The 27,111-nt window shown below is 45.5% G+C and overlaps 1 protein-coding gene across 4 annotated transcripts in view; it reads left to right on the top strand.

Moving 5' to 3' along the window:
- Window positions 1–27,111, top strand: part of rttn (rotatin) — a 294,394-nt gene that overhangs the window by 92,976 nt on the left and 174,307 nt on the right. For all 4 annotated transcript variants that reach the window (XM_072467133.1, XM_072467134.1, XM_072467132.1 and 1 more), the window contains exons 14-17: window positions 7,316–7,442; window positions 8,608–8,733; window positions 19,229–19,345; window positions 23,758–23,897. In XM_072467133.1, coding sequence (XP_072323234.1) covers window positions 7,316–7,442; window positions 8,608–8,733; window positions 19,229–19,345; window positions 23,758–23,897 — 510 coding nt within the window. The remainder of the gene's footprint in view (window positions 1–7,315; window positions 7,443–8,607; window positions 8,734–19,228; window positions 19,346–23,757; window positions 23,898–27,111) is intronic.

Below are 27,111 nucleotides of genomic sequence, written 5' to 3'. Positions count from 1 at the left end.
ATCTTTTCCACGCCGCTCCCTCTCCTTCTATCATCCATTTACGGATCATCGCCACATTGGCGGCCCAGTAGTAGTCGCCCAAATTCGGCAGCGCCAGTCCCCCTCTGTCTCTACTACGTTGTAAGAACCCCCTCCTTACCCTCGGAACTTTCCCTGCCCACACGAAGCTAGTGATGCTCCTGTCTATTTTTTTAAAGAAGGCCTTAGTGATCAGTATAGGGAGACATTGGAATACAAATAGGAACCTCGGGAGGACCATCATCTTAATTGCCTGCACTCTGCCCGCCAGTGACAGTGGCTGCATGTCCCACCTCTTGAAATCCTCTTCCATTTGTTCCACCAATCGTGTCAGATTAAGTCTGTGCAAGGTTCCCCAGCTCCTGGCTATCTGAATCCCCAGGTATCGGAAGTTTCTTTCCACTCTCCTTAAAGGCAGGCCATTTATCCCTCTACTCTGGTCCCCAGGGTGTATCACAAAAAGTTCACTCTTTTCCCATGTTAAGCCTATATCCCGAGAAATCTCCAAACTCCCTCAATGTCTGCATGACCTCTGTCATCCCCCCCACTGGGTCTGTCACATACAGCAGTAGGTCATCTGCATAGAGTGACACTCGGTGTTCTTCTCCCCCTCTAATCACCCCTCTCCATTTTCTGGAGTCTCTCAGCGCCATGGCCAGTGGTTCAATTGCCAACGCGAACAGTAATGGAGATAGCGGGCATCCCTGTCTTGTTCCCCTGTATAGTCGGAAATACTCCGATCTTTGCCGACCTGTGACCACACTTGCCGTTGGGGCCCCACTGAGGAGTTTGACCCAGCTAACAAACCCGGCCCCGAACCCGAACCTCCTCAGCACCTCCCATAGATACTCCCACTCCACCCTATCAAATGCCTTCTCTGCATCCATTGCCGCCACTATCTCTGCCTCCCCCTCTGCTGGGGGCATCATTATCACCCCTAATAGCCGTCGCACGTTAACATTTAGTTGTCTCCCCTTTACGAATCCTGTCTGGTCTTCGCGCACCACCACCTTTGCTAGCAATTTGGCGTCTACATTTAGTAGTGAAATAGGCCTATAGGACCCGCACTGCAGCGGATCTTTATCCCGCTTCAAAATTAGCGATATCGTCGCCTCCGACATTGTTGGGGGTAGAGTCCCCCCTTCCCTGGCCTCGTTAAAAGTCTTCACCAACAGCGGGGCCAGCAAGTCCTCATATTTTCTATAAAATTCCACCGGGAACCCATCTGGTCCCGGGGCCTTCCCTGCCTGCATGTTCCCCAGCCCCTTGGTAACTTCGTCCACCCCAATTGGTGCCCCCAGGCCTTCCACCTCCTGCTCCTCCACCCTCGGGAACCTTAATTGGTCCAAAAACTGCCGCATCTCCTCTTTTCCCTCCGGGGGTTGGGACCTATAAAGTCTTTCGTAAAAGGTCTTAAACACCTCGTTTACCTTCCATGCTCTCCGCACCGTAGCTCCCTTTTCGTCTCTAATTCCCCCTATCTCCCTCGCCGCTGTCCTCTTTCGCAGCTGATGGGCCAACAGGCGACTAGCCTTTTCCCCATATTCATATCTCATCCCCTGTGCCTTCCTCCACAGTACCTCCGCCCTCCTAGTGGTCAGCAGGTCGAACTCCGTCTGGAGTCGTCGTCTCTCCCTGTATAGTCCCTCCTCCGGAGCCTCCGCATATTCTTTATCCACCCTTAAAATTTCCCCCAGTAATCTTTCCCTTTCCTTGGCCTCATTTTCCCTTTGTGGGCCCTGATGGAGATCAGCTCTCCTCTGACCACCGCCTTTAGTGCTTCCCATACCACTCCCACTTGGACCTCCCCGTCGTCATTGGCCTCCAGGTATCTCTCGATACATCCCCGCACCCTTCCACAGACTCCCTCATCCGCCAACAATCCCACATCTAATCGGCAGAGTGCATGCTGCTCCCTCTCCTCTCCTAGTTCCAGGTCCACCCAATGTGGGGCATGATCTGAGATAGCTATGGCTGAATACTCAGTTTCTTCCACCCTCGAGATCAACGACCTTCCCAAAACAAAAAAATTCTATCCGGGAGTACACCTTGTGAACATGGGAGAAGAAGGAGAACTCCCTGGCCTTCGGTCTAACAAATCGCCATGGATCCACTCCCCCCATTTGGTCCATAAACCCCTTAAGCACCTTGGCCGCTGCCGGCCTTCTTCCGGTCTTGGATCTAGATCTATCTAACCCTGGGTCCAGCACGGTGTTGAAGTCTCCCCCCATTATCAAATTTCCTACCTCCAGGTCCGGGATACGTCCCAGCATCCGCTTCATGAATCCCGCATCATCCCAATTCGGGGCATATACGTTAACCAACACGACCTCCGTTCCCTCCAGCCTGCCACTCACCATCACATATCTGCCTCCACTATCTGCTACAATGCTCCTAGCTTCGAATGATACCCGTTTCCCCACCAGTATGGCCACCCCTCTATTCTTTGCATCCAGCCCTGAATGGAACACCTGTCCCACCCATCCTTTCCTTAACCTAACTTGGTCCGCCACCTTCAGGTGCCTCTCCTGTAGCATAGTCACGTCTGCCCTCAGTCCTTTCAAGTGCGCGAACACTCGGGCCCTTTTAATCGGCCCATTTAGGCCTCTCACGTTCCACGTGATCAGCCGCACTGGGAGGCTACCTGCCCCCTTCCCGTGTCGGCTAGCGATCACCCTCTCTAGGCCAGTCCCACGTCCCGATTCCGTGCTCCCACCCGTTTCCCAGGTGGCGCATTCCAGCCCCGACCACCCTTTCTTTAACCAGTTCCTCTTTGATTTCTGCAGCAGCAACCCAGTTATCCTCCCCCCCCCCCCAAGATCCCCATCTAGCATGATTGCTCCCCCCATATTACTTCCGAAAGTCAGCTGACTTCAACTGACCCCGGCTTCTCCCGCTCACTCCTTGACCTCCCCGTGTGGGGAACTTCCATCTACCTTGCGCCTTCCCGCCATCACCTTTCTGGCGCGGGAAGAAGGACAGTAGGCCCCGTATTCTCTGTAGTTGTCCCGCCTCTTGTGGCGCAGCTCCCTCTACCGCCCCACTCCCATTCCTCATCCCCCGCCTCTGTCTCTTCTTTCCCCCCACCGGCGCCCACATTTCTTAGCGTCCCCCCCCCTTCCCAATTTACATCCCTATATACATCGACAGTGTCATTTCCCCTCTAAGATCAGTCCCTCAGTTCCGATCCAGTTTCTCGTCTTTAATAAAGGTCCATGCTTCTTCCGCCGTTTCGAAGTAGTGATGTCTCTCCTGGTACGTGACCCATAGTCGCGCCGGCTGCAGCATCTCGAACTTCACCTTGTGTAGCACCTCCTTGGCTCGATTAAAACTCTCCCTCCTTCTCGCCACCTCCGCACTCCAATCCTGGTACACCCGTACCACCGCATTCTCCCATCTACTACTCCGTACCTTTTTGACCCATCTCAGAACCACTTCTCTATCATTGAAGCGATGAAATCGCACGATTGTCGCCCTAGATGGTTCTCCCGCCTTTGGTCTCCTCGCAGGGACCCGATGAGCCCCCTCCACTTCTAAGGGGCCTCAGCTCCCATCAGCGAGCTTAGCATCGTGCTCACATAAGCCCCGCAGTCCGCTCCTTCCACTCCCTCAGGAAGACCCAGGATCCAAAGGTTCTTCCTTCGTGCTCTGTTTTCTAGAGCCTCAATCCTTTCAATGCACTTTTTGTGGAGCGCCTCGTGCGTCTGTGTTTTGACCGCCAGGCCCAGGATCTCGTCTTCATTATCCGTCACCTTCTGCTCCACCACGCGGAGCTCCGTCTCCTGGGTCCTTTGTGCCTCCTTAAGCCCCTCAAATGCCTGTAGCATCGGGGTCAGCACCTCCTTCTTAAGTAGCTCCACACACCTTCTTAAGAATTCGTCTTGATCGGGCCCCCATGTCGCCTGGGCTTTCTCCGCCGCCATCTTGCTTTTTTTTTCCTCCTGTCCCTTTCCTCGAGGATTCTTCGCGATATAGCCACCGCCGCCGATATTTTTCTGTTTCGTTGGGGGGGGCGGACTCCCTGTTGACTCACCCCACACCGGGTTTCGTCCTGAAAAAATTTCCCGTTAGGGCTCTTAAAAGAGCCCGAACGTCCGTTTGAGCTGGAGCCGCCGAAACGTGCGGCTTAGCTGGGCATCGCCGCAACCGGAAGTCGTGCAACTTTTTTTAAATAGTAGTTTCTGTGTTGAATTAAAGTAGGCATGAAAGGATATGGGACCCTAATATGCTGTCGAAATCACAGTGAGTTTAATGGCACTTGCTGTCATTTATGTATAAACAACACAGCAACTTCAGCCAATAGGCAGATACGCAGTTACCTCAGATATCCAAAATGTGGGGTTCAATTTGTACTTCCCCGCCATTAATCACACAATAAAGGGTATTTTGCTGTTTGCCTCACCAGTGAAATGCATTAGAAGACTGAAAATAAACTCACTTCACAAGTTCAGTTTTTAAAATCTATTTCAGTCAAGGACACTTTAGTTGCGTGAGTGTTCGCGAATGCCAAATGACCTATGGCACTGTGGGGTATCATTCCTTCAGATTTTAGCTGCTAGATATTTTAAAAATATATAATTTTAAATGGTTTTATTTTCCTCTGTTTCATTGTATTTCTCTCTCTCCATTAGACATTATTTCCCTCTTTATTATACACCGCAGAGTTATAGCTGGGGGAAGGGCAATTATGATGCCATTAGACGTGACTTGGGGGGGATAAGGTGGAGAAGTAGGCTGCAAGTGTTGGGCACACTGGATAAGTGGGGCTTGTTCAAGGATCAGCTACTGCGTGTTCTTGATAAGTATGTACCGGTCAGGTAGGGAGGAAGGCGTCGAGCGAGGGAACCGTGGTTTACCAAGGAAGTGGAATCTCTTGTTAAGAGGAAGAAGGAGGCCTATGTGAAGATGAGGTGTGAAGTTTCAGTTGGGGCGATGGATAGTTACAAGGTAGCGAGGAAGGATCTAAAGAGAGAGCTAAGACGAGCAAGGAGGGGACATGAGAAGTATTTGGCAGGAAGGATCAAGGAAAACCCAAAAGCTTTCTATAGGTATGTCAGGAATAAGCGAATGACTAGGGAAAGAGTAGGACCAGTCAAGGACAGGGATGGGAAATTGTGTGTGGAGTCTGAAGAGATAGGCGAGATACTAAATGAATATTTTTCGTCAGTATTCACTCAGGAAAAAGATAATGTTGTGGAGGAGAATGCTGAGCCGCAGGCTAATAGAATAGATGGCATTGAGGTGCGTAGGGAAGAGGTGTTGGCAATTCTGGACAGGCTGAAAATAGATAAGTCCCCGGGACCTGATGGGATTTATCCTAGGATTCTCTGGGAGGCCAGGGAAGAGATTGCTGGACCTTTGGCTTTGATTTTTATGTCATCATTGGCTACAGGAATAGTGCCAGAGGACTGGAGGACAGCAAATGTGGTCCCTTTGTTCAAAAAGGGGAGCAGAGACATCCCCGGCAACTATAGACCGGTGAGCCCCACGTCTGTAGTGGGTAAAGTCTTGGAGGGGATTATAAGAGACAAGATTTATAATCATCTAGATAGGAATAATATGATCAGGGATAGTCAGCATGGCTTTGTGAAGGGTAGGTCATGCCTCACAAACCTTATTGAGTTCTTTGAGAAGGTGACTGAACAGGTAGATGAGGGTAGAGCAGTTGATGTGGTGTATATGGATTTCAGCAAAGCGTTTGATAAGGTTCCCCACGGTAGGCTATTGCAGAAAATACGGAGGCTGGGGATTGAGGGTGATTTAGAGATGTGGATCAGAAAATGGCTAGCTGAAAGAAGACAGAGGGTGGTGGTTGATGGGAAATGTTCAGAATGGAGTACAGTCACAAGTGGAGTACCGCAAGGATCTGTTCTGGGGCCGTTGCTGTTTGTCATTTTTATCAATGACCTAGAGGAAGGCGCAGAAGGGTGGGTGAGTAAATTTGCAGACGATACTAAAGTCGGTGGTGTTGTCGATTAGTGTGGAAGGATGTAGCAGGTTACAGAGGGATATAGATAAGCTGCAGAGCTGGGCTGAGAGGTGGCAAATGGAGTTTAATGTAGAGAAGTGTGAAGTGATTCACTTTGGAAGGAATAACAGGAATGCAGAATATTTGGCTAATGGTAAAGTGCTTGAAAGTGTGGATGAGCAGAGGGATCTAGGTGTCCATGTACATAGATCCCTGAAAGTTGCCACCCAGGTTGATAGGGTTGAGAAGAAGGCCTATGGAGTGTTGGCCTTTATTGGTAGAGGGATTGAGTTCCGGAGTCGGGAGGTCATGTTTCAGCTGTACAGAACTCTGGTTTGGCCGCATTTGGAGTATTGCGTACAGTTCTGGTCACCGCATTATAGGAAGGACGTGGAGGCTTTGGAGCGGGTGCAGAGGAGATTTACCAGGATGTTGCCTGGTATGGAGGGAAAATCTTATGAGGAAAGGCTGATGGACTTGAGGTTGTTTTCGTTGGAGAGAAGAAGGTTAAGAGGAGACTTAATAGAGGCATACAAAATGATCAGGGGGTTAGATAGGGTGGACAGTGAGAGCCTTCTCCCGCGGATGGAAATGGCTGGCACGAGGGGACATAGCTTTAAACTGAGGGGTAATAGATATAGGACAGAGGTCAGAGGTAGGTTCTTTACGCAAAGAGTAGTGAGGCCGTGGAATGCCCTACCTGCTACAGTAGTGAACTCGCCAACATTGAGGGCATTTAAAAGTTTATTGGATAAACATATGGATGATAATGGCATAGTGTAGGTTAGATGGCTTTTGTTTCGGTGCAACATCGTGGGCCGAAGGGCCTGTACTGCGCTGTATTGTTCTATGTTCTATGTTCTATTTCTTTGCCTGCGCCTGATTTAGCACTGAATTCACCCACTCTATTTTATGCCTCCTTCTCAGTCTTTATGAATTTCACAATCTATCATTCTGATTGGTTAAGGAGATACAGAGCTGTTTGCTCTGTTCACTCGAGTTCCAGATGCCCGGTTTCCCTCCTGTGATCTTATCACCTCACACTTTCAGAAACTTGCCATGCAAAAACTTTTTAAACTTAAGCAGGCAAGGGTAGGTCGAACCAGCACCGTTAGATGCTCTGCCACAGCAAATTATGACCAGATGTATTTCCAGGGGCAATATTGAGGAAACGTTTTACTGAAAGCCTATCTATCGTATTGAAATAATTTTGAGTAATACTGAAAAATGTTTGTTTTGAAATATTGGCAGCTGTCAAGTTTTATTCTGACCGTAAAGGTAATGTGCCATGTTTGGGAAACATTATTGTTGCTGTTTGTATTCCCACAGTTCGAAATCTGCGCAGGCTAGCCCAATACTTCAAGGAAAAAGTCAGAAAGTGTTCCTGAAATTTTTGTCTCACCCTTTGCCAGCTATTAAAGTTGAATCTTATCGTTGTTGTTTAAATCTTGTGAAGGTGAGCTAAAAACAACTTTCATCTGTTAACGACCTGTAGATTTTACTTGTGTACATATGCACTTAAGGGGAAGCTAGGTAAGTAAGTAAGGGGGAAAGGGGATGGAAGGAAATATTAATTGGGTGAGATCAAATAAAGGTGGGAGGATTCTCACGTGGAAGCATAAACCTCGTTAAAGACATTTTGGGCTGAATGGTCTCTTTGCTGTGCTGTAAAATCCAATGTAATCTTCTTAAATATTGTTGTGTATTGGCTAACGATGAGGCCAGATAAATTGAGGTGGATACAGAGACTGGGGGAAAGCAGGAGGCGTGGTGCGGATCCAGGCAGGACAGAGTGAATATCACAAGTACACTGCCTATCACACAGCAAGAGAGATGAGGATTGATGGTAAAGGCTGCTGGCAGGAGTCTCGAGCAATAACAAAGTCTGCTGGTCTGTGCTATGAAGGTGACTTGAGACTTAGTTCTGACTTTATGTATCATTGGGTTCGCTGTGAAGAATGAAGCGAAGAGCTGTCGTGACCAAAGAACAGTTTTTTCTAACCATATTAGAAAAACTGAATCAATAAAAGAGCTCAACCTTGAATCTACCAGACACAACCAAAGAATTACCATTGAAATGTAATGACTATTTTCATGTAGCTAATTTGCACACAGTCCTACAAGCAGCAATGTGATAAATTAACAAATGATTTTCTAATAGAGCAGTGGAGGGACAAATGGTTTAGAAACCATAAGAATTTCCCAGCATTTCCTGAAATAGTGCAACATGACTTATTTTGCATCCACCTGTACTAGCAGACGGGCTTCTTCTTATGTCTCACCCAAAAGCCAGTATTTTAGCAGTATCTCATTCCGCAATATTGTTTTAAAGTGTCAGTGTGGGAACATGAACTCAAAACCTTCTAATTCAGTTCAGAGAGCTAGCATTGAGCTAAGATGAGATGAGCCTAAAGCTGCAAAATATTTAACGTATTATTAATATTGATCTATACTGTTCTATTAGAAGATGATTTTATCATAAAAGCGGTATAGTAATTTTGTGGTAACTATATTAAAAATGTTTCTCCTTCAGTAAATTGTTAAAATACCATTGGCTAGCAGATAATATGTAGAATTGGCTTTGAAACACGGATCATTTTCATTTTCCTTTTCTTATGAAGGATTGCTTAGGAATCCACAACGTTACCAAGCCAGTATCATCAGTTTCTCAAGGTGTTCATTTCCTTCTCCATTCTCGGGTTTTCTATGAAATATGCACATTTGGCCTACAGGACTCAACCAAACAGGTAGTTATTTAGATCGTTGAATGATTATGTACAAAGTAAAAGCATTGCTTTTCGATTTTGAGGGTGAATAAGATATGACAAAAGAGGAATGCTAGAACTAAACAGCACAGTAGGAGGGCATTCGTCCCATCACATCTGTGCCAGCTCTTTGAAAGAGCTATCCATTTAATCCCTTTCTCCACAGCCGTGAAAATGTTTCCACTTCAAATATTTATTCAGTTTCTATTTTGAATCTACTTCCAACACAATTTTCAGGCAATGCATTCCATATCCTAAATATTTTCCTCTTTCCTCTGGTCCTTTGCCAGTTAACTTAATCTGTGTCCTCTGATTATCAATTATTTGGCCATTAGAAAGTTTTTCTGTATTCGTCCTCTAAACATCCTTCAAAATTTTGAGCGCATCTATTAAAACTCCCAGTACATTCACCCCTGAAAGAGCATAAGACGTGCATAAAAAATAGGAGCAGGAATAGGTGATGCAGCATTTGAAGCCTGCTTCACCATTTGATAAAATCATGGCTGATTTGGATCATGCCCTCAGCTCCACTTTCCTGTTGACTTTTGATAACTCCCGTTGTAGATCAAAAGTCTATCTAACTCGCCTTTGAATATATTTAATGATCCAGTCTCTACTCTCTAGGGCAAAGAATCACAAAGATTACAACCCTTTGAGAGAAGAAATTGCTTGTCATCTCAGACATAAACAGGAGGCCCAATTATTCTGAAACTGTGCCCCCAGTGCTTGATTCCCATATGAGGCAAAACACTCTCCGCCCCCTCCAAATATCTGTTTTAATAAGACCACCTCTTATTCTTCTAAACTCCAATTGGTATAGATCCAGCCTTTCCCCATAACAGAACCTCAGCATTCCAGGTACAATTTCTAAGATGAACCACACAGTTTGTTTAGTCTGTCCTTGTAACTGATGCCCCTATCCGTGGTGCTGTTCTGGTAAATCTATCCTGCACCCTCTCTAAGGCCTTGATAGCTTTCGTAAAATGTGGTGCTCAAAATTAGAACAAACTACTTTAGCTGACCATTGATTTATAAAGTTGTAGCCCATCCAAGAGTACATCTTTTGTACTCTATGGGAACATTTCTCAAAGGCATGGATTTGGGTGCGTGCAGGGAGCTAAATCCACTAAAAAAAGATATTGGGCGTGATTCTCCGGCCGCAATGCGCTCAAGCGAGAGCACAACGCGACCAGAGAATCCCGGGCGGCCTGCAGCGAGCCTCCCGACAGCCTCCGTGCCTCGTGAGATTCACCAAAGTCCCGGAGTCGGAACTCCACCCCAAATGGGCCGGACCGAATGGCACTCGCGTATGTAGGTCGTAAACCTACTTACGACGTACCTACCCGGGATCAACCGGCCTCCCTTGATTCTCGGGCTTCCACAGGGAGGCTGCAGCCGGGCACCGATCAGTGCTGGTCCACATAAACGTGGACCAGGCGGAACTGCACCCGGGGATGTCTCCCAGGCCAACGGAGACAGGTAAGTGCAGGGTGGCCCCCCTGACTTCCCCCCTGGAGCGTGGGCACCATGGCACTGCCCAGCTGATACCTTGGCACTGCCACCCTGGCACTGCCAAGGTGCCTGGATGGCACTGCCAAACTGGGAGGAGCACTGCCTGGGTGCCAGCATGGCAGTGCAAGGGTGCCCGAGGGCCAGGACTGCACTGCCAAGGGTCATGACGAGGGGGGCCATGCCCATGAAACAAAAGTGGAGGGGGGGTTTGAAGGATGGGGGAGGGCAGGTAAGTAGGACCTCCGGGAAGAGTGACGGGTGGGGGTCCTAGTAGAGAGGGGGTGCTCTAAGGGAGCTTGGGGGGCCTGAAGAGGGAGAACCCCAGGGACCCATAACAGGATGTCCTCACTTGGGGGGTGTGGGGTAGTGTCCATGTGTGTTGGGGGTAACATTGCCCATGGGTGAGAGGTATGAGAGCTCACTTAGAGATTGGGGCAACCTTTCAAAATGGCGGCACAATCTCGGAGTTCAGCTCCCCAGTGCTAAAAGAAATTCTAAGTATGGTCTAAATCGGTGATAAACCCCCCAGGGCCCAAAAAAGTGACTAAGTGTCATTGAATAGCAGTGGGGAACTTGCCAGCAGAGCCAGCGGGAAACTCCCTGAAAACCCACCACAAAATTAACTTAGAAATTTTGGGGGAGAATCACATCCGTTGTAATTCCTGCCCTATTCCATGTTTCATGGCAAACAAGGAACACCCCACTCTCTGCACAACTGTTGGCTGATACATTTTAATATTCTAATAAGCAACTAAGTCTGTTTTAACCTAGGATTCTAGATTTAATGGGCACGGACCCATTTCCTGAGCTGGTAAGTGCACAGCTGGGAATACCTTTTCAGCAAAACTGACAGACTGGAAATCTCTGATCTGTGAAACTGAAGAGCTTCAGCCATGGTCAGGCGAGAGCCTGTTAACAGCACTCAGAGTACTTTCAATGCTTGACAGAGGATTGCCAACCGCTTGGAAGTCACTTCATCTGTTTTAGACTTCTCTCACCTTTTGCTAGACATCCCTGCTGCCGGCTTTCACCATGGCATGGCGCGGCTTACAAGGTTGTATCTTGCGCCACTGAAGAAGAGCAACAACACTGAAGCCACCAACTGGAGCAATGCCAAGACCCACTGCCTTCTCAGCCTTAGGGCAGAGCAAAAATCAAGCTCGAAAGAGATAAGAGCCTTGTCACTAGATTTAAAGCCAAAATTGCCGCTCTGGACATGTGTGAGCACTGTGCCTCGGGAGGCTGAGAATTTTAACGAACGTGTTTTTTTAATTTTTCCAATAAGGGGCAATTTAGCGAAGCCAATCCACCTACCCTGCACATCTTTGGATTGTGGGGGTGAGATCCACGCAGACATGGATAGAATGTGCAAATTCCACACGGACAGTGACCCGGGGCCGACATCAAACCCAGGTCCGCAGCGCCGCGAGGCCGCAGTGCTAAACACTGCACCACCTTGCCGCCCATTCACAGAAGATTATTGCTGGCATCTTTTGCCTCCTGAAATAAAATCTCTTTCTCACTGGACCTGGGTGGACAATGCCAGCCTGGGTATCTGTGCCTCCCTAAAGTTGTGCACTCTTCTGCAAGGAGAGAAAGCAGAGAGTTATGAATGTTAGTTATGGTTTGTGTGGACAGCAGAGAAGAACAACGGCAGGGAAAGGGTGTAAACTAAAATGGCAGGGGAATGGGAACCTATGCAAGGAGTTAGAGGAGGGGGGAATCAAGGATAAGAATAAAATACAAAGAGGAATAAGAAGAGTGAAAGGTGGAGAAATCAAGGGCCAGAATCAAACAGGACCACAGTGAAAAATGGTGGGAACAGGACAAGTAATGTTAAAAAAAAATGAGCCTCAAGGCTTTGCGCCTTAACACGGAGCATTTGCAATAAAGTAGCTGAATTAATCATGCAAATAGATGTAACCGTTATGATATATCAGGATTGCAGAGACATGGCTGCAGGGTGACCAGGGGTGGGAATTGAACATCCAGTGGTAATCACGATTTAGGACGGACGGACAAAATGGAACAGGCGGTGGAGTTGCATTGCTGTTTAAAGAGGAAATTAACGCAATAGTGAGGAAAGATATTAGCTCTGACGATGTGGAATCTAGGTAGAGCTGAGAAACGGGTAGGAGCACAAAATGTTAGTGGGGTTTGTAGATAGACCTCCAAACTGTAGTGATGCTGTTGGGAATGGCATTAAACAGGAAGTTAGAAATGCATGCAATAAAGGAACATTTGTAATTATAGGAGACTAAACCTGCATATAGATTTGGCAAATCAAATTAGTCACAATACCATAGAGGAGGATTTCCTGGAATGTTTACAGGATAGTTTTGTGGACCAATATGATGAGGAACCAACTCGAGAACTGGCCATCCTAGACTAGGTATTGTGTAATAATTGGCAATCTAGTTCGAGACCCCTTGGGGATGAGTGACCATAATATGAGAGAATTTTTCATCAAGATGGAAAGTGCCGTAGTTGATTCTAAGTCGAGAGTTCTGAATCTTAATAAAGGAAACTACGATGGTAAGAGGTGAGAGTTGGCTATGGTGGATTGGAGAATGTTTCTTAAAGGGTTGACGGTGGACAGACAATGAGCGCATGGGTGAACTGCAACAATTGTTCATTCCTGTCTGCCGCAAAATTAAAACGAGAAAGGTTGCCAAACCCTGGCTTACAAGGGAAATTAGCGATAGTATTAGATCCAAGAAGGCATACAAATTGGCCAGGAGCAATAACAGACCAGAGGATTGGGATAAGTTTAGAATTTAGCAAAGGAGGACCAAGGGATTAAGAAGGGGAAAATAGTGTACGAGAGTAAGCTTATGATAGTAACCTGACTAAAAGTTTCTATAGGTGTGTGAAGAGAAAAAGATTGGTGAAGACAAATGTAAGTGCCTTCCAGTCAGAAACAGGGGAATTTATAATGGGGAGCAAAGAAATGGCTGACCAACCAAATGATGTACTGGTGGTCAACCATGATTCAATAGACTCTGGAACAATTCCCACGGATTGGAGGGTAGCTAATGAAACCCCACTAGTTTAAAAGAAAGGTAAAGAGAAAACTGGGAGTTATAGACCAGGCAGCCTGACGTCAGTTGTGGGGGAAATTCTAGAGTCCATTATTTATTTATTTAAAAAAAAACATTTAGAGTACCCAATTCATTTTTTCCAATTAAGGGGCAATTTATCGTGTTCAATCCACCTACTTTGCACATCTTTGGGTTGTGGGGGCGAAACCCACCTAAACATGGGGAGAATGTGCAAACTCCACACTGACAGTGACCCAGAGCTGGGATTGAACCTCGGACCTCGGTGCCGTGCTACCACTGCGCCACCGTGCTGCCTTAGAGTCCATTATAAAAGATTTAATAGCAGTACAGTTGGAAAACGGTGGTAGAATCGGACAGAGTCAATATGGATTTACTAAAGGGAAATTATGCTTGACCAATCCACTGGAATTCTTTGAGGATGTAACTACTCCTATTTTCTATGTTTCTAATATTGACTAATTGAGTGTTGACTTTTGCACATGAAAGTGTTATTCCACTTATCAAGGCCGCTGAGGTCCTTGATAAAAATTTAAGAAATAGAAGAAGTTGTTAAACATTTGGCTCTTTGAACCTTTCAATGAGATCATGGCTGGTCTGATTGTGACCTTCCTCCACTTCCCCCATAGCTCTTGACTGACCTGTGGATCAAAAATCTGTAAAACAGACTGATCATCATGGTGCACTATTTCCAGTTTGAAAGGACTGCAGTTCTGCTAATTTCCTTGGTTTCTTCCAGCCACACCTGCCGGTGTGTTTGGCCAGATTGTCCCCTCCCTTCCATCCTTAGGGAAGATCAACTACCTCAGATCCCTAAGAAGGATCTCCAGGTAAGGGTGAGAGATCCAGAGAAGATTTCCCAAGTCTCCATTTTATTCCTGTGATTGTTGCACCCTCAAAAATCCATCTGCAGATGAGCCCTTGTCACCATGGTTTCTTTAGTTAGAAATCCTTCTTTTGACAAATCCAGCATATGATTCTGTCTGTCCTCCATAATTATTGGAAACCAGGAAGCGGTGACATTAATGCACCGCACTTGAGACTGCCTTTTCAACTTGTCCAGCTACCTGGAAATATTTGTGCACACCCAGGCATTTCTATACCCTCTATAAAATATGATTATTTAACTGATATTGTCTCTCCTCTTTTTTTCTTATCAAAACACATCCCCTTTCTGAAGTCAAAGTCTTCTGCTATTGGTCTGCACATTTTATCAGTCCCTGTTTGTCTTTCTGAAGCCTTTTGCTATCCTCGCCACTGTTTACTACGGGCGGATTTTCATGAGTATCTGCAAAGGCCGATAGCATGCGTGAAAAATAGCATTGCAGCTGCTGACCGCAATAGCAGCTTTTGCTGCTGTATTGTCCAGCACATAGGAAAAATAAGGCAAGTGGCGGACCCCATGACATCACACTGTCAGGGAGGACTAGTTTAGTGAAGAGATGATTGGGGCGCCATCGTTAAAGGCTGTCCTTATGCACCAAAGCTAGCCAGGACACCACCAGCATAGGGCAGCACAGTAGCATTGTGGATAGCACAATTGCTTCACAGCTCCAGGGTCCCATGTTCGATTCCGGCTTGGGTCACTGTCTGTGCGGAGTCTGCACATCCTCCCCGTGTCTGCGTGAGTTTCCTCCAGGTGCTCTGGTTTCCTCCCACAGTCCAAAGATGTGCAGGTTAGGTGGATTGGCCATGATAAATTGCCCTTAGTGTCCAAAATTGCCCTTAGTGTTGGGTGGGGTTACTGGGTTATGGGGATAGAGTGGAGGTGTTGACCTTGGGTAGGGTGCTCTTTCCAAGAGCCGGCGCAGACTCGATGGGCCGAATGGCCTCCTTCTGCACTGTAAATTCTATGATAATCTATGATAAATCCCCCCCCCCCCCCCCTGCCCCGCTGTACCCCCCTGGGCATAACCCCTCCCACCAGAGTGATGGACCTACCTGTGCTCCAGGGAGTCTGTTCACCAGGTGCATGGCTTGGGAGATTCATGCTGGTCTTCCCTCATTCCGGTCTTTCCTTCTGCCAACATAATGGACTTATTGGGGTGGGTGGGGGTGGATTCAGGCGTGTCGAGGCTTGAAACTGAGATGTCCATGTATGGAAATGATGAATCTCGTTAGGTCACCGACAGGAGGGGGTGGGGAAGACAGTCTTGTCATGCTTTTACGTTGCTGCACAATCAATTTGGGTATCTCACGAGATCTTCTGTTCCATCACCGAACACACCCAATGAAAATGGGAGTGGAAATTTGCTGCCTATGTTTGAGGTTTATATCATCTGCATTCTTTGAAATAATGCCAGGCCAAGAAGAAAGTCGGTAAAAAATCAACACAGCTAATACAACAGGGAACTTCACCCCCCTCTGTTTCCCTTCAATCTGTAGATCTGTTTGCTTTGTCCATTAGCCTGTTTTGTATCTCACACTGCCACAACCCCTTTGATCCCATAGGCTTCAATTTTGTTAGCATGTTTATGATGTGATGCTTTATCAAATGCCTTTTGAATGTCTATGTGCTGATATAATTGTGCTCAGCACATGTACGCTTTTCTAATACCTTGTTAACAAACTCAAATCAAGTTAGTCAAACATAGTTTCTCCTTAAGTAATCTGTCCAGGTTATCATTTATTAACCAATGTTGTTCTAAGTCTCATTTATTTCCTCATCACTGACATTAGGCTCACTACCATATAGTTGCCAGGTTTATCCCCTGCCTTTTTTGAACAAATGCACAAACATTTACAGTCCTCTAGCTCTCTGACACCATTTCTCTCTTTCTCTCTCTCTCTTCCCCCCTGTCCATTCCCCTCTGTCCATTCCCCTCTCTCTCTCTCTCTTCCCCTCCCTCCCTTCCCCTCTGTCCATTCCCCTCTGTCCATTCCCCTCCCTCCCTTCCCCTATCTTTCTTCCCCTCTCTTCTTTCCCCTCTCTCCCTTCCCTTCGCTTCCTTCCCCTCTCTCCCTTCCCTTCGCTTCCTTCCCCTTGTTCCCTTCCTCTCGCTCCCTTCCCCCTCGCTCCCTTCCCCCTCACTCCCTTCCCCTCCCTCCCTTCCCCTCTGTCCATTCCCCTCTGTCCATTCCCCTCCCTCCCTTCCCCTATCTTTCTTCCCCTCTCTTCTTTCCCCTCTCTCCCTTCCCTTCGCTTCCTTCCCCTCTCTCCCTTCCCTTCGCTTCCTTCCCCTTGTTCCCTTCCTCTCGCTCCCTTCCCCCTCGCTCCCTTCCCCCTCACTCCCTTCCCCTCCGCTCCCTTCCCCTCCGCTCCCTTCCCCCTCGCTCCCTTCCCCCTCGCTCCCTTCCCCCTCGCTCCCTTCCTCCCTTCCCCTATCTTTCTTCCCCTCTCTTCTTTCCCCTCTCTCCCTTCCCTTCGCTTCCTTCCCCTCTCTCCCTTCCCTTCGCTTCCTTCCCCTTGTTCCCTTCCTCTCGCTCCCTTCCCCCTCACTCCCTGCCCCTCCGCTCCCTTCCCCTCCGCTCCCTTCCCCCTCGCTCCCTTCCCCCTCGCTCCCTTCCCCCTCGCTCCCTTCCCCCTCGCTCCCTTCCCCCTCGCTCCCTTCCCCCTCGCTCCCTTCCCCCTCGCTCCCTTCCCCCTCGCTCCCTTCCCCCTCGCTCCCTTTCCCCTCGCTCCCTTCCCCCTCTGCTCCCTTCCCCCTCTGCTCCCTTCCCCCTCTGCTCCCTTCCCCCTCTGCTCCCTTCCCCCTCTGCTCCCTTCCCCCTCTGCTCCCTTCCCCCTCTGCTCCCTTCCCCCTCTGCTCCCTTCCCCCTCTGCTCCCTTCCCCCTCTGCTCCCTTCCCCCTCTGCTCCCTTCCCCCTCTGCTCCCTTCCCCCTCTGCTCCCTTCCCCCTCTGCTCCCTTCCCCCTCTGCTCCCTTCCCCCTCTGCTCCCTTCCCCCTCTGCTCCCTTCCCCCTCTGCTCCCTTCCCCCTCTGCTCCCTTCCCCCTCGCTCCCTCTGAGTCTTCGTACCCACGAATTATTCTCTTTGCCCTTTTATTTCCTTTATCAATTCTCCTTACTTTCTGTGTCCTGCCTGGTTGTCTATTGTATTTTGAGCCTGATATTTATCATATCAGTTATAGTTACCAAGTTGGTTAGAAGCAAACTGATTATGACTGAAAATGAGGTTGTAATTTGATTGCAGAGGCAGGAAGGCGAGGAGAACCTGTTTCTTTTTTTAAAAACATTCAATTTCAACAGAAAAGATAATTATTGATGGAATCAGGAGGGTGATATGAAGATTATTTCAGAATTGATTACGGCTAAGTGTGTTTTTGAAAGAGAGGATTAATTATTGATGATTTTGTGACCATGAACGAAAAAGTGAAGAGTAACTAAAGCAAAACCTGAAGATTAGAGCTAAAAATGCACAGGGGGTGTGTCAGCATCTGAAAAGAGAGATGATTGTTTTAAGATTTTTGCAGCATTAACCCATCTTTTTTTTCATTATTTTCTGTATTTATTTCATGGTCCATGTATTTGGCGGTATTACTGTATATTTCCTAACTAGACATTGGGGTCAAAATAGGCCATACACCAATTTTCAATTACTTATTTATTAATCTTTTTTTATTGATTTGGTTTGCGTGAGGAAGAGTTTACAACAGCTTTCCTTTTTATATTACCTTCAATAGAGCAAAAAATATTCAAAGGTGTCTGGGGTCAAAACTGAGCAGGAACATAGATCATGGATCATAGAATTTACAGTGCAGAAGGAGGCCATTCGGCCCATCGAGTCTGCACCGGCTCTTGGAAAGAGCACCCTAGCCAAGGTCAACACCTCCACCCTATCCCCATAACCCAGTAACCCCACCCAACACTAAGGGCAATTTTGGACACTAAGGGCAATTTATCATGGCTAATCCACCTAATCTGCACATCTTTTGGACGGTGGGAGGAAACCGGAGCACCCGGAGGAAACCCACGCAGACACGGGGAGGATGTGCAGACTCCGCACAGACAGTGACCCAAGCCGGAATCGAACCTGGGATCCTGGAGCTGTGAAGCAATTGTGCTAGCCACAAGGCTACCGTGCTGCCCCAACATGAGGGGGGTTTGTGTGTGATCCACATCCATTGATGTTGACAACACCCATCTTCATCTGCACCCTAGCCACTTTTGTCTTCCAAGTACTTGGTGATCATCAAATTCTAGTTAAGCAATACTTGCTTCAGCTCATTAACAGCAACACCAAACCCATGCTGTTCTATTTCCACCAAATATTCAGCACCATTCAATCCTATTCCATTACTCGTTACCTGGCAATGCCCAACCTCAATTTCTGTCCCAGAGCCAAACTTAAAATTCCACGTTCTCGTCACCACAAAAGATTACACATTTCCATAGTGTCACCCACCTGTATTTTGTACTTGCTTCTAATGTCGCAGAGAGTATTAGCCAAGCCCCCGATAATGGCGCACTCATTTACTCCAGTGCTGTCCTCGTTACCGTTTCGGGTTGCATCCTTTGCAACTCAAAACTCCTGCAATGCACTACACCTGCAGCCTGTTTCACATTGTCAATCTGTTTTATTTCACCCGTCTTCTGCTAACCTTGACTCCCAATCTCCAAGCGCATTGATTTCAAAATCTTTGTCCCCCTTCTGCAGGTGCCTTTGTGACTTCACCCCTCTCCATCTCTGCACCTCCTGCGACTTTATGTTCTGGAGTGTACCCTCATTTCTGTGTTTGACTTCCTTATATCCCACCTGCCATTTAGTTTTTGCAGCAGAGCCTGCCACCTGGCTTGAGCTCTGGAATTTCGACTTTCAATCCCTTCAGTTGTTATATCTTGCCCTCAAAAGGTTTCTTAAAAACTACCTTTTTGTTCTTGCTGTATGCTGGATTTCTTGATTCATTTTCTGCGAATGTGTGGATTTAAAAAAAATTACATTCAACAACTCTTCTATTGCCGTGTAGGTTAACAGTGCAGCAAAAGAAATCCTCACATACTTAATGCAGAGCCGCTTGGTCATGAGCACTTTAAGCTGGAATAAGTTTATTGAAGCTTTATATCCTGTGATTCCAGTTCTGCAGGTAAGTTTAACTGATTGTGAAGCAGCTTTTGTTCTACCTTGAGACTTTTGCAGAAAATATATCACTTTGGTTCAGTTTTAATTGAGATACGAAGTTTATTGGCAGTGAACTAGTGTTTGTTTATTTGTCCCAATAACCGGGTGGATATTGTGAAACTCGAGGAACAAACAAAGAATGCTGTTCACTGTTTCCTGCTTTACTTCAAACATCACATGCAAGTTATTCACCTTTGATAGGGGAATTAAGTACACACTCTTTAAACTCAGGCTGTAGAATAAGAAATTAGTTTCATTAACATTAGAATTATAATGTTTAATTTTGTCACAGGTCCAGTATCATCAGCATAGTTTCAGCGCACACTGCTGTAAGAGTTGACCGTTTTATAGTGGCATTCCTTTGCAGCAAAAATTAATTTATGCCATGTTGCAGTGAATATGCTTTATGACAATGCTTTGTCTTCTGATTGTTGCTTCACATTCAATTTGTGCATCAGTGAGTAAGGGACAGCAGTTCCAAGAAGGTTTCTTTTTATCTGGCCCATCCTCTGGCCAAGGTGAAGCAAATAGTCTGTCGCAAACTGGCCAATATGTGGCAAACAAGAGGTTATATTATAAACTGCAGATTTTCACGATGAACTTTAGTTATCAGGCAAAATGCCTTGGATGAGCTTTCTGAAATGCCAGAGTTATTGGGTTCAGAGAGAGAATGGAGTTGAACACAATTATAACGTTCATACAAAATGCTGGAAATCTATAGACAACACAGCAAATCCATTTTTTTCTTTACAAATGCTGCCTAAATTGCTGAGTGTTTCTGATGTTATCTATTTGTGTTTTATTCTGCACTTGTCAGATTGTTAAAATTCAGTCCAGAATAATTAATACCATTTCAGTGACATTTAAACTGTGGTCTTGTGATTTTTCTCCTCTTTATTCCCTTCCATCTCATCTGTTGCTCGTAAATGGCACCAAGATTTGAAATGAATAGTTGTAATTAATATCTCTGCTGAAAATTGTACATTAGTGACGTTGTTAACCTGAACTTTTGGAAAATGCAGGTTGATCATGCACCTTGCATGCATGTGAAACAGGCCACTATTAGTACATTTGTTGGACTTGAAATGATTATGGTGCAAGAAGACAATTTTTAACAGATGCTCTCATTGTGTTTTAATTGTTATTCTTTGTCCCTTTTATTGATGTATGTTTGTTGTCATATGCGAAGTCCCATCTGAATTACTTTGATTACCACTTTAGTAGGACAGAAGTAGACCATTCAGCCCCCCTCACCTGCTGTGTCATTCATTCAGATTAATTCCGCTTACCTGCTTTTACTGCACGTCCCATCATACCACTGCCTAACACAAGTTTTATCCAAATCCATCATGAAAATTTCAATTGACCCAGCGTGCACCTTTTGGGAAAAATAATTCCGTTCTTCACTATCTGTAGTGTGCAAAATTCCCCAACTGACCTAAACTCTGTTTAAGGTACTTTGTACAGTAGCGCTCTAATTTCCTCACTTTGGTACTTGCATTAAAAACCAACATTCCATTAGATTGTTTGATTTTCTTTTGTGCATGTGTATGACTGGTGTGTGTACATGTACACTTTAATCCTTTTACTTCTCCACAGCTCATAGTCTCTCACGCTTGAGAAAATATTTTAATTTCTCTTTCTTCGATCCAAAGTGGATGACTTAACATCCACACACTTGCTTCCATGTGCTACTGTTTTGTCCACTCACTTAGTCAGTATGTCTGTTTGTAGTTTTCTTCCTATTTACACAAAAACGTTTTTAAAAATAAATTTAGAGAACCCAATTCATTTTTGTTCCAATTAAGGGGCAATTTAGCGTGTTCAATCCACCTACCCTGCACATCTTTGGGTTGTGGGGGCGAAACCCATGCAAACATGGGGAGAATATGGCAAACTCCACACGGACAGTGACCCAGAGCCAGGATCGAACCTGGGACCTCGGCGCCGTGCGGCAGCAGTGCTAACCACTGGACCACCGTGCTGCCCCCTACACAAAAAAGTTAACCTGGTATCACCTACAAACTTTGATGAGCAACTATCACTTTCTTATCAAAGTTATTAGTAGATATAATTAAAAGCTGGGGCCTCTGTACAGATAGATAGCTGCCGATTACCACCTGTCACATTTTCACCAGCCAGAAAACAAACCCTTAACACTTCTCTCTGCCACCCTCAACTAATTACCAGTTCATATCACAAGTTTACCTCCCAGTCACAGGAAATCTATACTGGCTCATTGATCAGCTCATACCCGTCCAGATGCTCAGTCCAGTAATTTCCACGCAAATTATGTTACACTGGCAAATCTGTAGTTACCCTTTCTCCCCTTTCTTTTTCAGTACTGGAATGATGATTTGTTATTTTCTAGTCTCACAATAACAGCTTCTGAGTCCATGGAGCTTTGGAAAATTAATTCATCCAAATTTCCCTCACCTTTTTTGACACTCTTGTTGAAGTTATCGGGCCCTGATGATTTGTCCATCTTCAGTCCCATTATTTTCTCCATGATTGTTTTTACGATCTGTATTAAATCCACCTGATCTCCCACACCCATAGAATAATAGAAAACTTATGCTGCAGAAAGAGGCCAAAAAGAAGAAAAAAGTAACTAGCCACTCATTTTAATTCCACTTTCCAGCACTTATTCCGTTGCATTGCAGGTCAAAGCTCCTCAGATATAGATCTAGGTACCTATTTTAAATGAACTATGAACTGTGCGCGGCACCCCAATCACTAACTTAGGTTGTGATGTTCAGATGCCCACCACCCTCTGGGTGAAAATGTTTTTTCTCATGTCCTCTTGAATCTTTCTACAAATTACCTGTAAATCTGTGCCCCATGGTAATTGACCCCTCAGCTAGGAGAAACAAGTTTCTCCTGGCTACCCTGTCTCGGCTCCCCATAATTTTGTACATCTTAATTACGTCATCTTTTAGCCTCCTATCTTTTTTTAAAATAAATTTAGAGTACCCAATTATTTTTTTTTTCCAATTGAGGGGCAATTTAGCGTGGCCAATCCACCTAACCTGCACATCTTTGGGTTGTGGGGGTGAAACCCACGCAGACAAGGGGAGAATGTGCAAACTCCACGCGGACAGTGACCCAGGGCCGGGATTCGAACCCGGGTCCTCAGTGCTGTAGTCCCAGTGCTAACCACTGCGCAGCCTCCTCTCTTTTAAGGAAAACATCCATAGCTTATCCAATCTCTCAAAAAATGCAATTTCCAAGCCCTGGCAACATTCTTGTAAATCTCTGCACTCTCTCCAGAGCAATTGTGTCCTTCCTGGAATGTGGTGACCAGAACTGTGCGAATAATTCCAACTGTGGCCTAACCAGAATTTTTGAAGTTCCATCATTACACCCCTGCTTTTGTATTCAATACCCCACCCAATAAAGGAAAACATTCCATATGCTTTCTTGGCCACCTATCCCACCTGTCCTGCCACCTTCAAGGACCTATGGATGTTCACTCCAAAGTGTCTCACTTCCTCCACCCCTCTCAATATCTTCCCGTTTATTGAGTATTCCCTTGCTTTGATTGACCTCCACATTGTGCATTACCTCACATTTTACCAGATTGAATTCCATTTGCTACTTCACTACCCACTCCACCAAATCATTGATATAATTCTGGAGTCGGCAGCTATCCTTTCCACTGTCAACTACACGCCATTTTTTGTGTAAATTGCAAATTTCCAATCACGCCTTCCACGTTTGAGACTTAAGTAATAAATATATACAACAAACAGCAAGGACCCCAAACCTGAGCTCTGTGGAACACCATTGGAAACCATTTTCCATTCACAAAAACATCCATCAACCCTTTGTTTACCCTTGGTTTCCTCTCACTGAGCCTAGTTTGGACTCAACCTGCCACCTTCTCCTTAATCCCATGAGACCTCACTTTTCTGACCACCCCCCCCCCCCCCCCAGCTCTGAATTTTATTAAGGTACGCTTGTAAAGTATTTTTCCTTTTCTCTATTGTCAGTGAAATGAACTTTGACAGTAGTTAATAAAAATAGCTTTCTACAGTATGACTCATTGACTTCATTGACTTTTACTCTTGAATCTTACCACTTTCCTCTTGGTGCAATCACTCAAAGTTTGAATGCTTTGACCGTAGAGGGAGGTGGTTTAGCAGATCAGCTCCTTCGTTAATTATTGTATCTTGATATGTAATTTGAGACTGTTTCCCTGTGCTCCCATGAAAGCCTACACATTGAGCGTTCATCAGGGTGAGCTACATCATTGAAAAGCTGCTGATTAAATGTCACACTTAAGCCCACGTGTTTATTGAGTATCTGTGTTTGAGTCACAAATGGTGATTGTTACAGTTTTGAAGTCCTCCCACACCTGTTCTCCGGTTTTCCTAGGGCTTTGCAACTACAGAAGATCTACTAGGAAGCTGCATCCTTGCACTGAGTGAGCCGTGCAATGAAGCTACTGCTGGCAGTCTATCGCGCACAGCAAGGATTCGTGCATCTCTTCGACTTTTTATGAGCAAATTGCATTTGTAAGCATATTCTAATTTATTTTAAAGCAAATTGCTCTTTTGTATTGAACTGGAATGCAGTAATTAAGTTTCCTAACAGGAAGTTGCATTTATTATATCGCACGTTTCATGTCCTTGGGATATACCGAGAGCACTTCACAGCCAATGAATAACCTTTAAAACATGGTCAGTTGTATTGTAGGGACATTCAGCAGCCAATATGTCCACAGCAAGGTCCCACAAACACGCAACAAATTAATCGGCCCTTACTGATCCCATGGTACTAGTCAAAAAAGACCACAGAAGATATTGCAATGGTTTGGAAAGTATTTATCCCCCAATGAAAATCACAAAAACAGGCCATTTGGTCAATGTTGCTTGTGAACTCTTGCTGTGCACTAAAAACCACCGTTTTTCTATGGTACACCAGTAACTTCACTAAAAGAAATGTTGATGGAGTAAGATGAAGTAATCTGGGAGGAGGCTTGTATGGCGTACAAGCACTGTAGAGTCAAATGTTTCAGTGCTGTAAGTTCTACCTAAAAGTACGGTGAAGTGCCCTGAGGGTAAGTAAGATTTGAATCCTTTCTCATTTTTTATAATAATAATCTCATTTGAGTGTCACAAGTAGGCTTACATTAACACTGCAATGAAGTACTGTGAAAATCCCCTCGTCGTCACACACCAGCGTCTGTTTGGGTCCACTGAGGGAAAATTCGGAATGCCCAATTCACCTAACAAGCACGTCTTTCCGGACTTGTAGGAGGAACCCAGAGCGCCCAGAGGAAACCCGCGCAGACACTGGGAGAACGTGCAGACTCCGCAGAGGCAGTCACCCAGCCAGGAATCGAACCAGGGACCATGGCGCTGGAAACAACAGTGCTAACCACTGTGCTGCCATGCTACCGTGTTGCCCTTTACTGTGGTTTCATGAAGTCAGTAATGAGTCACAATGATGAACAAATCAAATTTTGTGGTTTACTGGTGGGAGAAAAATTAAAAGAATTAGAATTCAAATTCACACCAGATAATCTCAATGCAGCAGATGCTGTATGTTACTTTTTGGGAATTAACCCACTTTGTCAGGGTATCATATCCATGCTTTTTTTATATAACCTACAAAATGTCTTAACTATAGGAAAGGAGAAATTGAGTTACCAGCAAATCCCTTGTGTGGATGAGCTGTGATAACTCTTGTTCTCCCAACATGTTGCACCGTTGAGTTGTAAGATATCGGCTAGCACAAGAAGCTACGTGCTGACTTTGCAATCAAGCTATCTGAGCAAGGTTCTATTATATTGTCAAATGCTTTCCACAAGATAAGGGGGCCTTCAAAACTTTTCCAAATAGTCAGATGTGGGGTTACATTAATCGGAGGAACAAATGACCTGCCGGGCGTCTTCGCTGCTAAAAGGGGAAACATAGGAGGTTAATACAGCGAGGGGTAAAATTTCTCAAGTGTTTCCCAATTGTAGATATTAACTTGTCTTGTCAGCAGATAGTTACCTAGAATGTACAGCACAGGAATGGACCTTTCAACCCAACTTGACCAGCTGGTGTTTCTGCTCCACACAAGCTTCCTCCCACCTTACTTCATGAAACCCTATCAACGTGGATTTAAATATTTCCGAATTTATTTGTAGGAAAAACCTACAAGGATAATTGAGTCCTAACTTGAAGGTTTTTTAAAATGATTTTTGGGACGATGCTCGAAAAATTTAATTTGTCCAATTTTAAATCAACTTTCAAGTTTTATCTCTAAAAGAAAGCTGTGATATAAGAATAAGATTCAAGGTTACCTGTTGGCCCATCAATTCTTTATTGAACATTGAAATCTAATAATAAATCTAATAAACTGAGAAGTAATGGAAGTGATAGAACTCTCACTGCAATCATCAAACAGCAGTGTCATACAGGGTTAAGGATACAGCTCATCGCAAAGAATAATTAGATCTTTTCCACAGCGATTAAAATTAATTTATTGGAATGGGAATATTTGATGTCATGCAAAATCCTAGCCAGATATGATTTGCAGTATTAGCGTATCCTTCATCAATTTATTACAGAAATGGAATTATATTGTAGGGACGTTAGCTTCTGTGTTGATAGAGGAAGAGAGTGTTTCAAGACACTGGCCTCAGGCCGTCACCAAGTTAATGGTGTACAGAGCAGTACTATATGCGCCCTTCTATATGGCTCAGTGGATTATGTACGTATAGCAGGCACCTTAAAACCCTGGAAAAGTACCACCAGCGCTGTCTCCGCAAGATCCTGCAAATCTATTGACAAGCTGAGCACACCAACATCTCATTCAGTCCAACATCCCCAACATCAAAGCATTGACCAAGCTTGATCAGCTCCGCTGGGCAGACCACATCGTCTACATGCCTGACATGAGTCTCCCGAAACAAGCGTTATACTTGGAGCTTCCACCCGGCTAAAGTGAGCCCCAGGAGGGCAGTGGAAGTGCTTCAAGGGCACCATCAGAGCCGCCTCGAAAAAGTGCTGACACCTGGGAATCCCTGGCGCAGTACCACCCACAGTGACGGAAAAGCTTCCAGGGAGGAGCTGAACACCTCGAGTTTCATTGTTGAGAGCAAGCTGAAGCCAAGAGTCGACAGCAAAAAGAGAGAGTGGCACCCCGGGCACCCCACCCACCTGCTCCTCCACCCACTGTCTGTCCCACTTGGGACAGAGACTAGAGGTCACACATTGGACTCTTCGGACACCTGAGAACTCATTTGTAGTGTGGAAGCAAGTCATCCTAGACTCAGAGGGACTGTTGAAGAAGAAGAAGAGATTAAATGGTTGAAATCCTGATGTTATCAAATTTATTCTACATTCTAAATACCTCCCAGATACCATTGTTCCAGCACCAGGTACTGAAGAGAATATATGAAGAGAGTCACCTCTCTGCGACTTGGGGCTTTTCACAGTAACTTCATTGAAGCCTACTTGTGACAATAAGCGATTATTATTATTAATACATTTTTGGGGAGCAGATGTTTGATACGTTCCCATATGAAAAAGGAACACTTTGGACATCAATTATTTTTGGAAATTAGTCATTTAGTTTGTTTCAGCAGGAAAACTGAGGTCATTATAAACCTGCATCAATCTTGACCACAGATGAACCCCAGATGATAAGTTGGGCATTAGTTCACGTTGATCTATGTCACCTTCTACAAACATGACTGATGATCACTTGCTACCACTCTAACCTGGCTCTTCTGTT

This window comes from Scyliorhinus torazame, chromosome 11 (assembly GCF_047496885.1).
Source record: "Scyliorhinus torazame isolate Kashiwa2021f chromosome 11, sScyTor2.1, whole genome shotgun sequence".
Classification (NCBI taxonomy): Eukaryota; Metazoa; Chordata; class Chondrichthyes; order Carcharhiniformes; family Scyliorhinidae; genus Scyliorhinus; species Scyliorhinus torazame.
The sequence above is the reverse complement of the archived record's forward strand: the minus strand, read 5'-3'. Positions and strand labels throughout refer to the sequence as shown.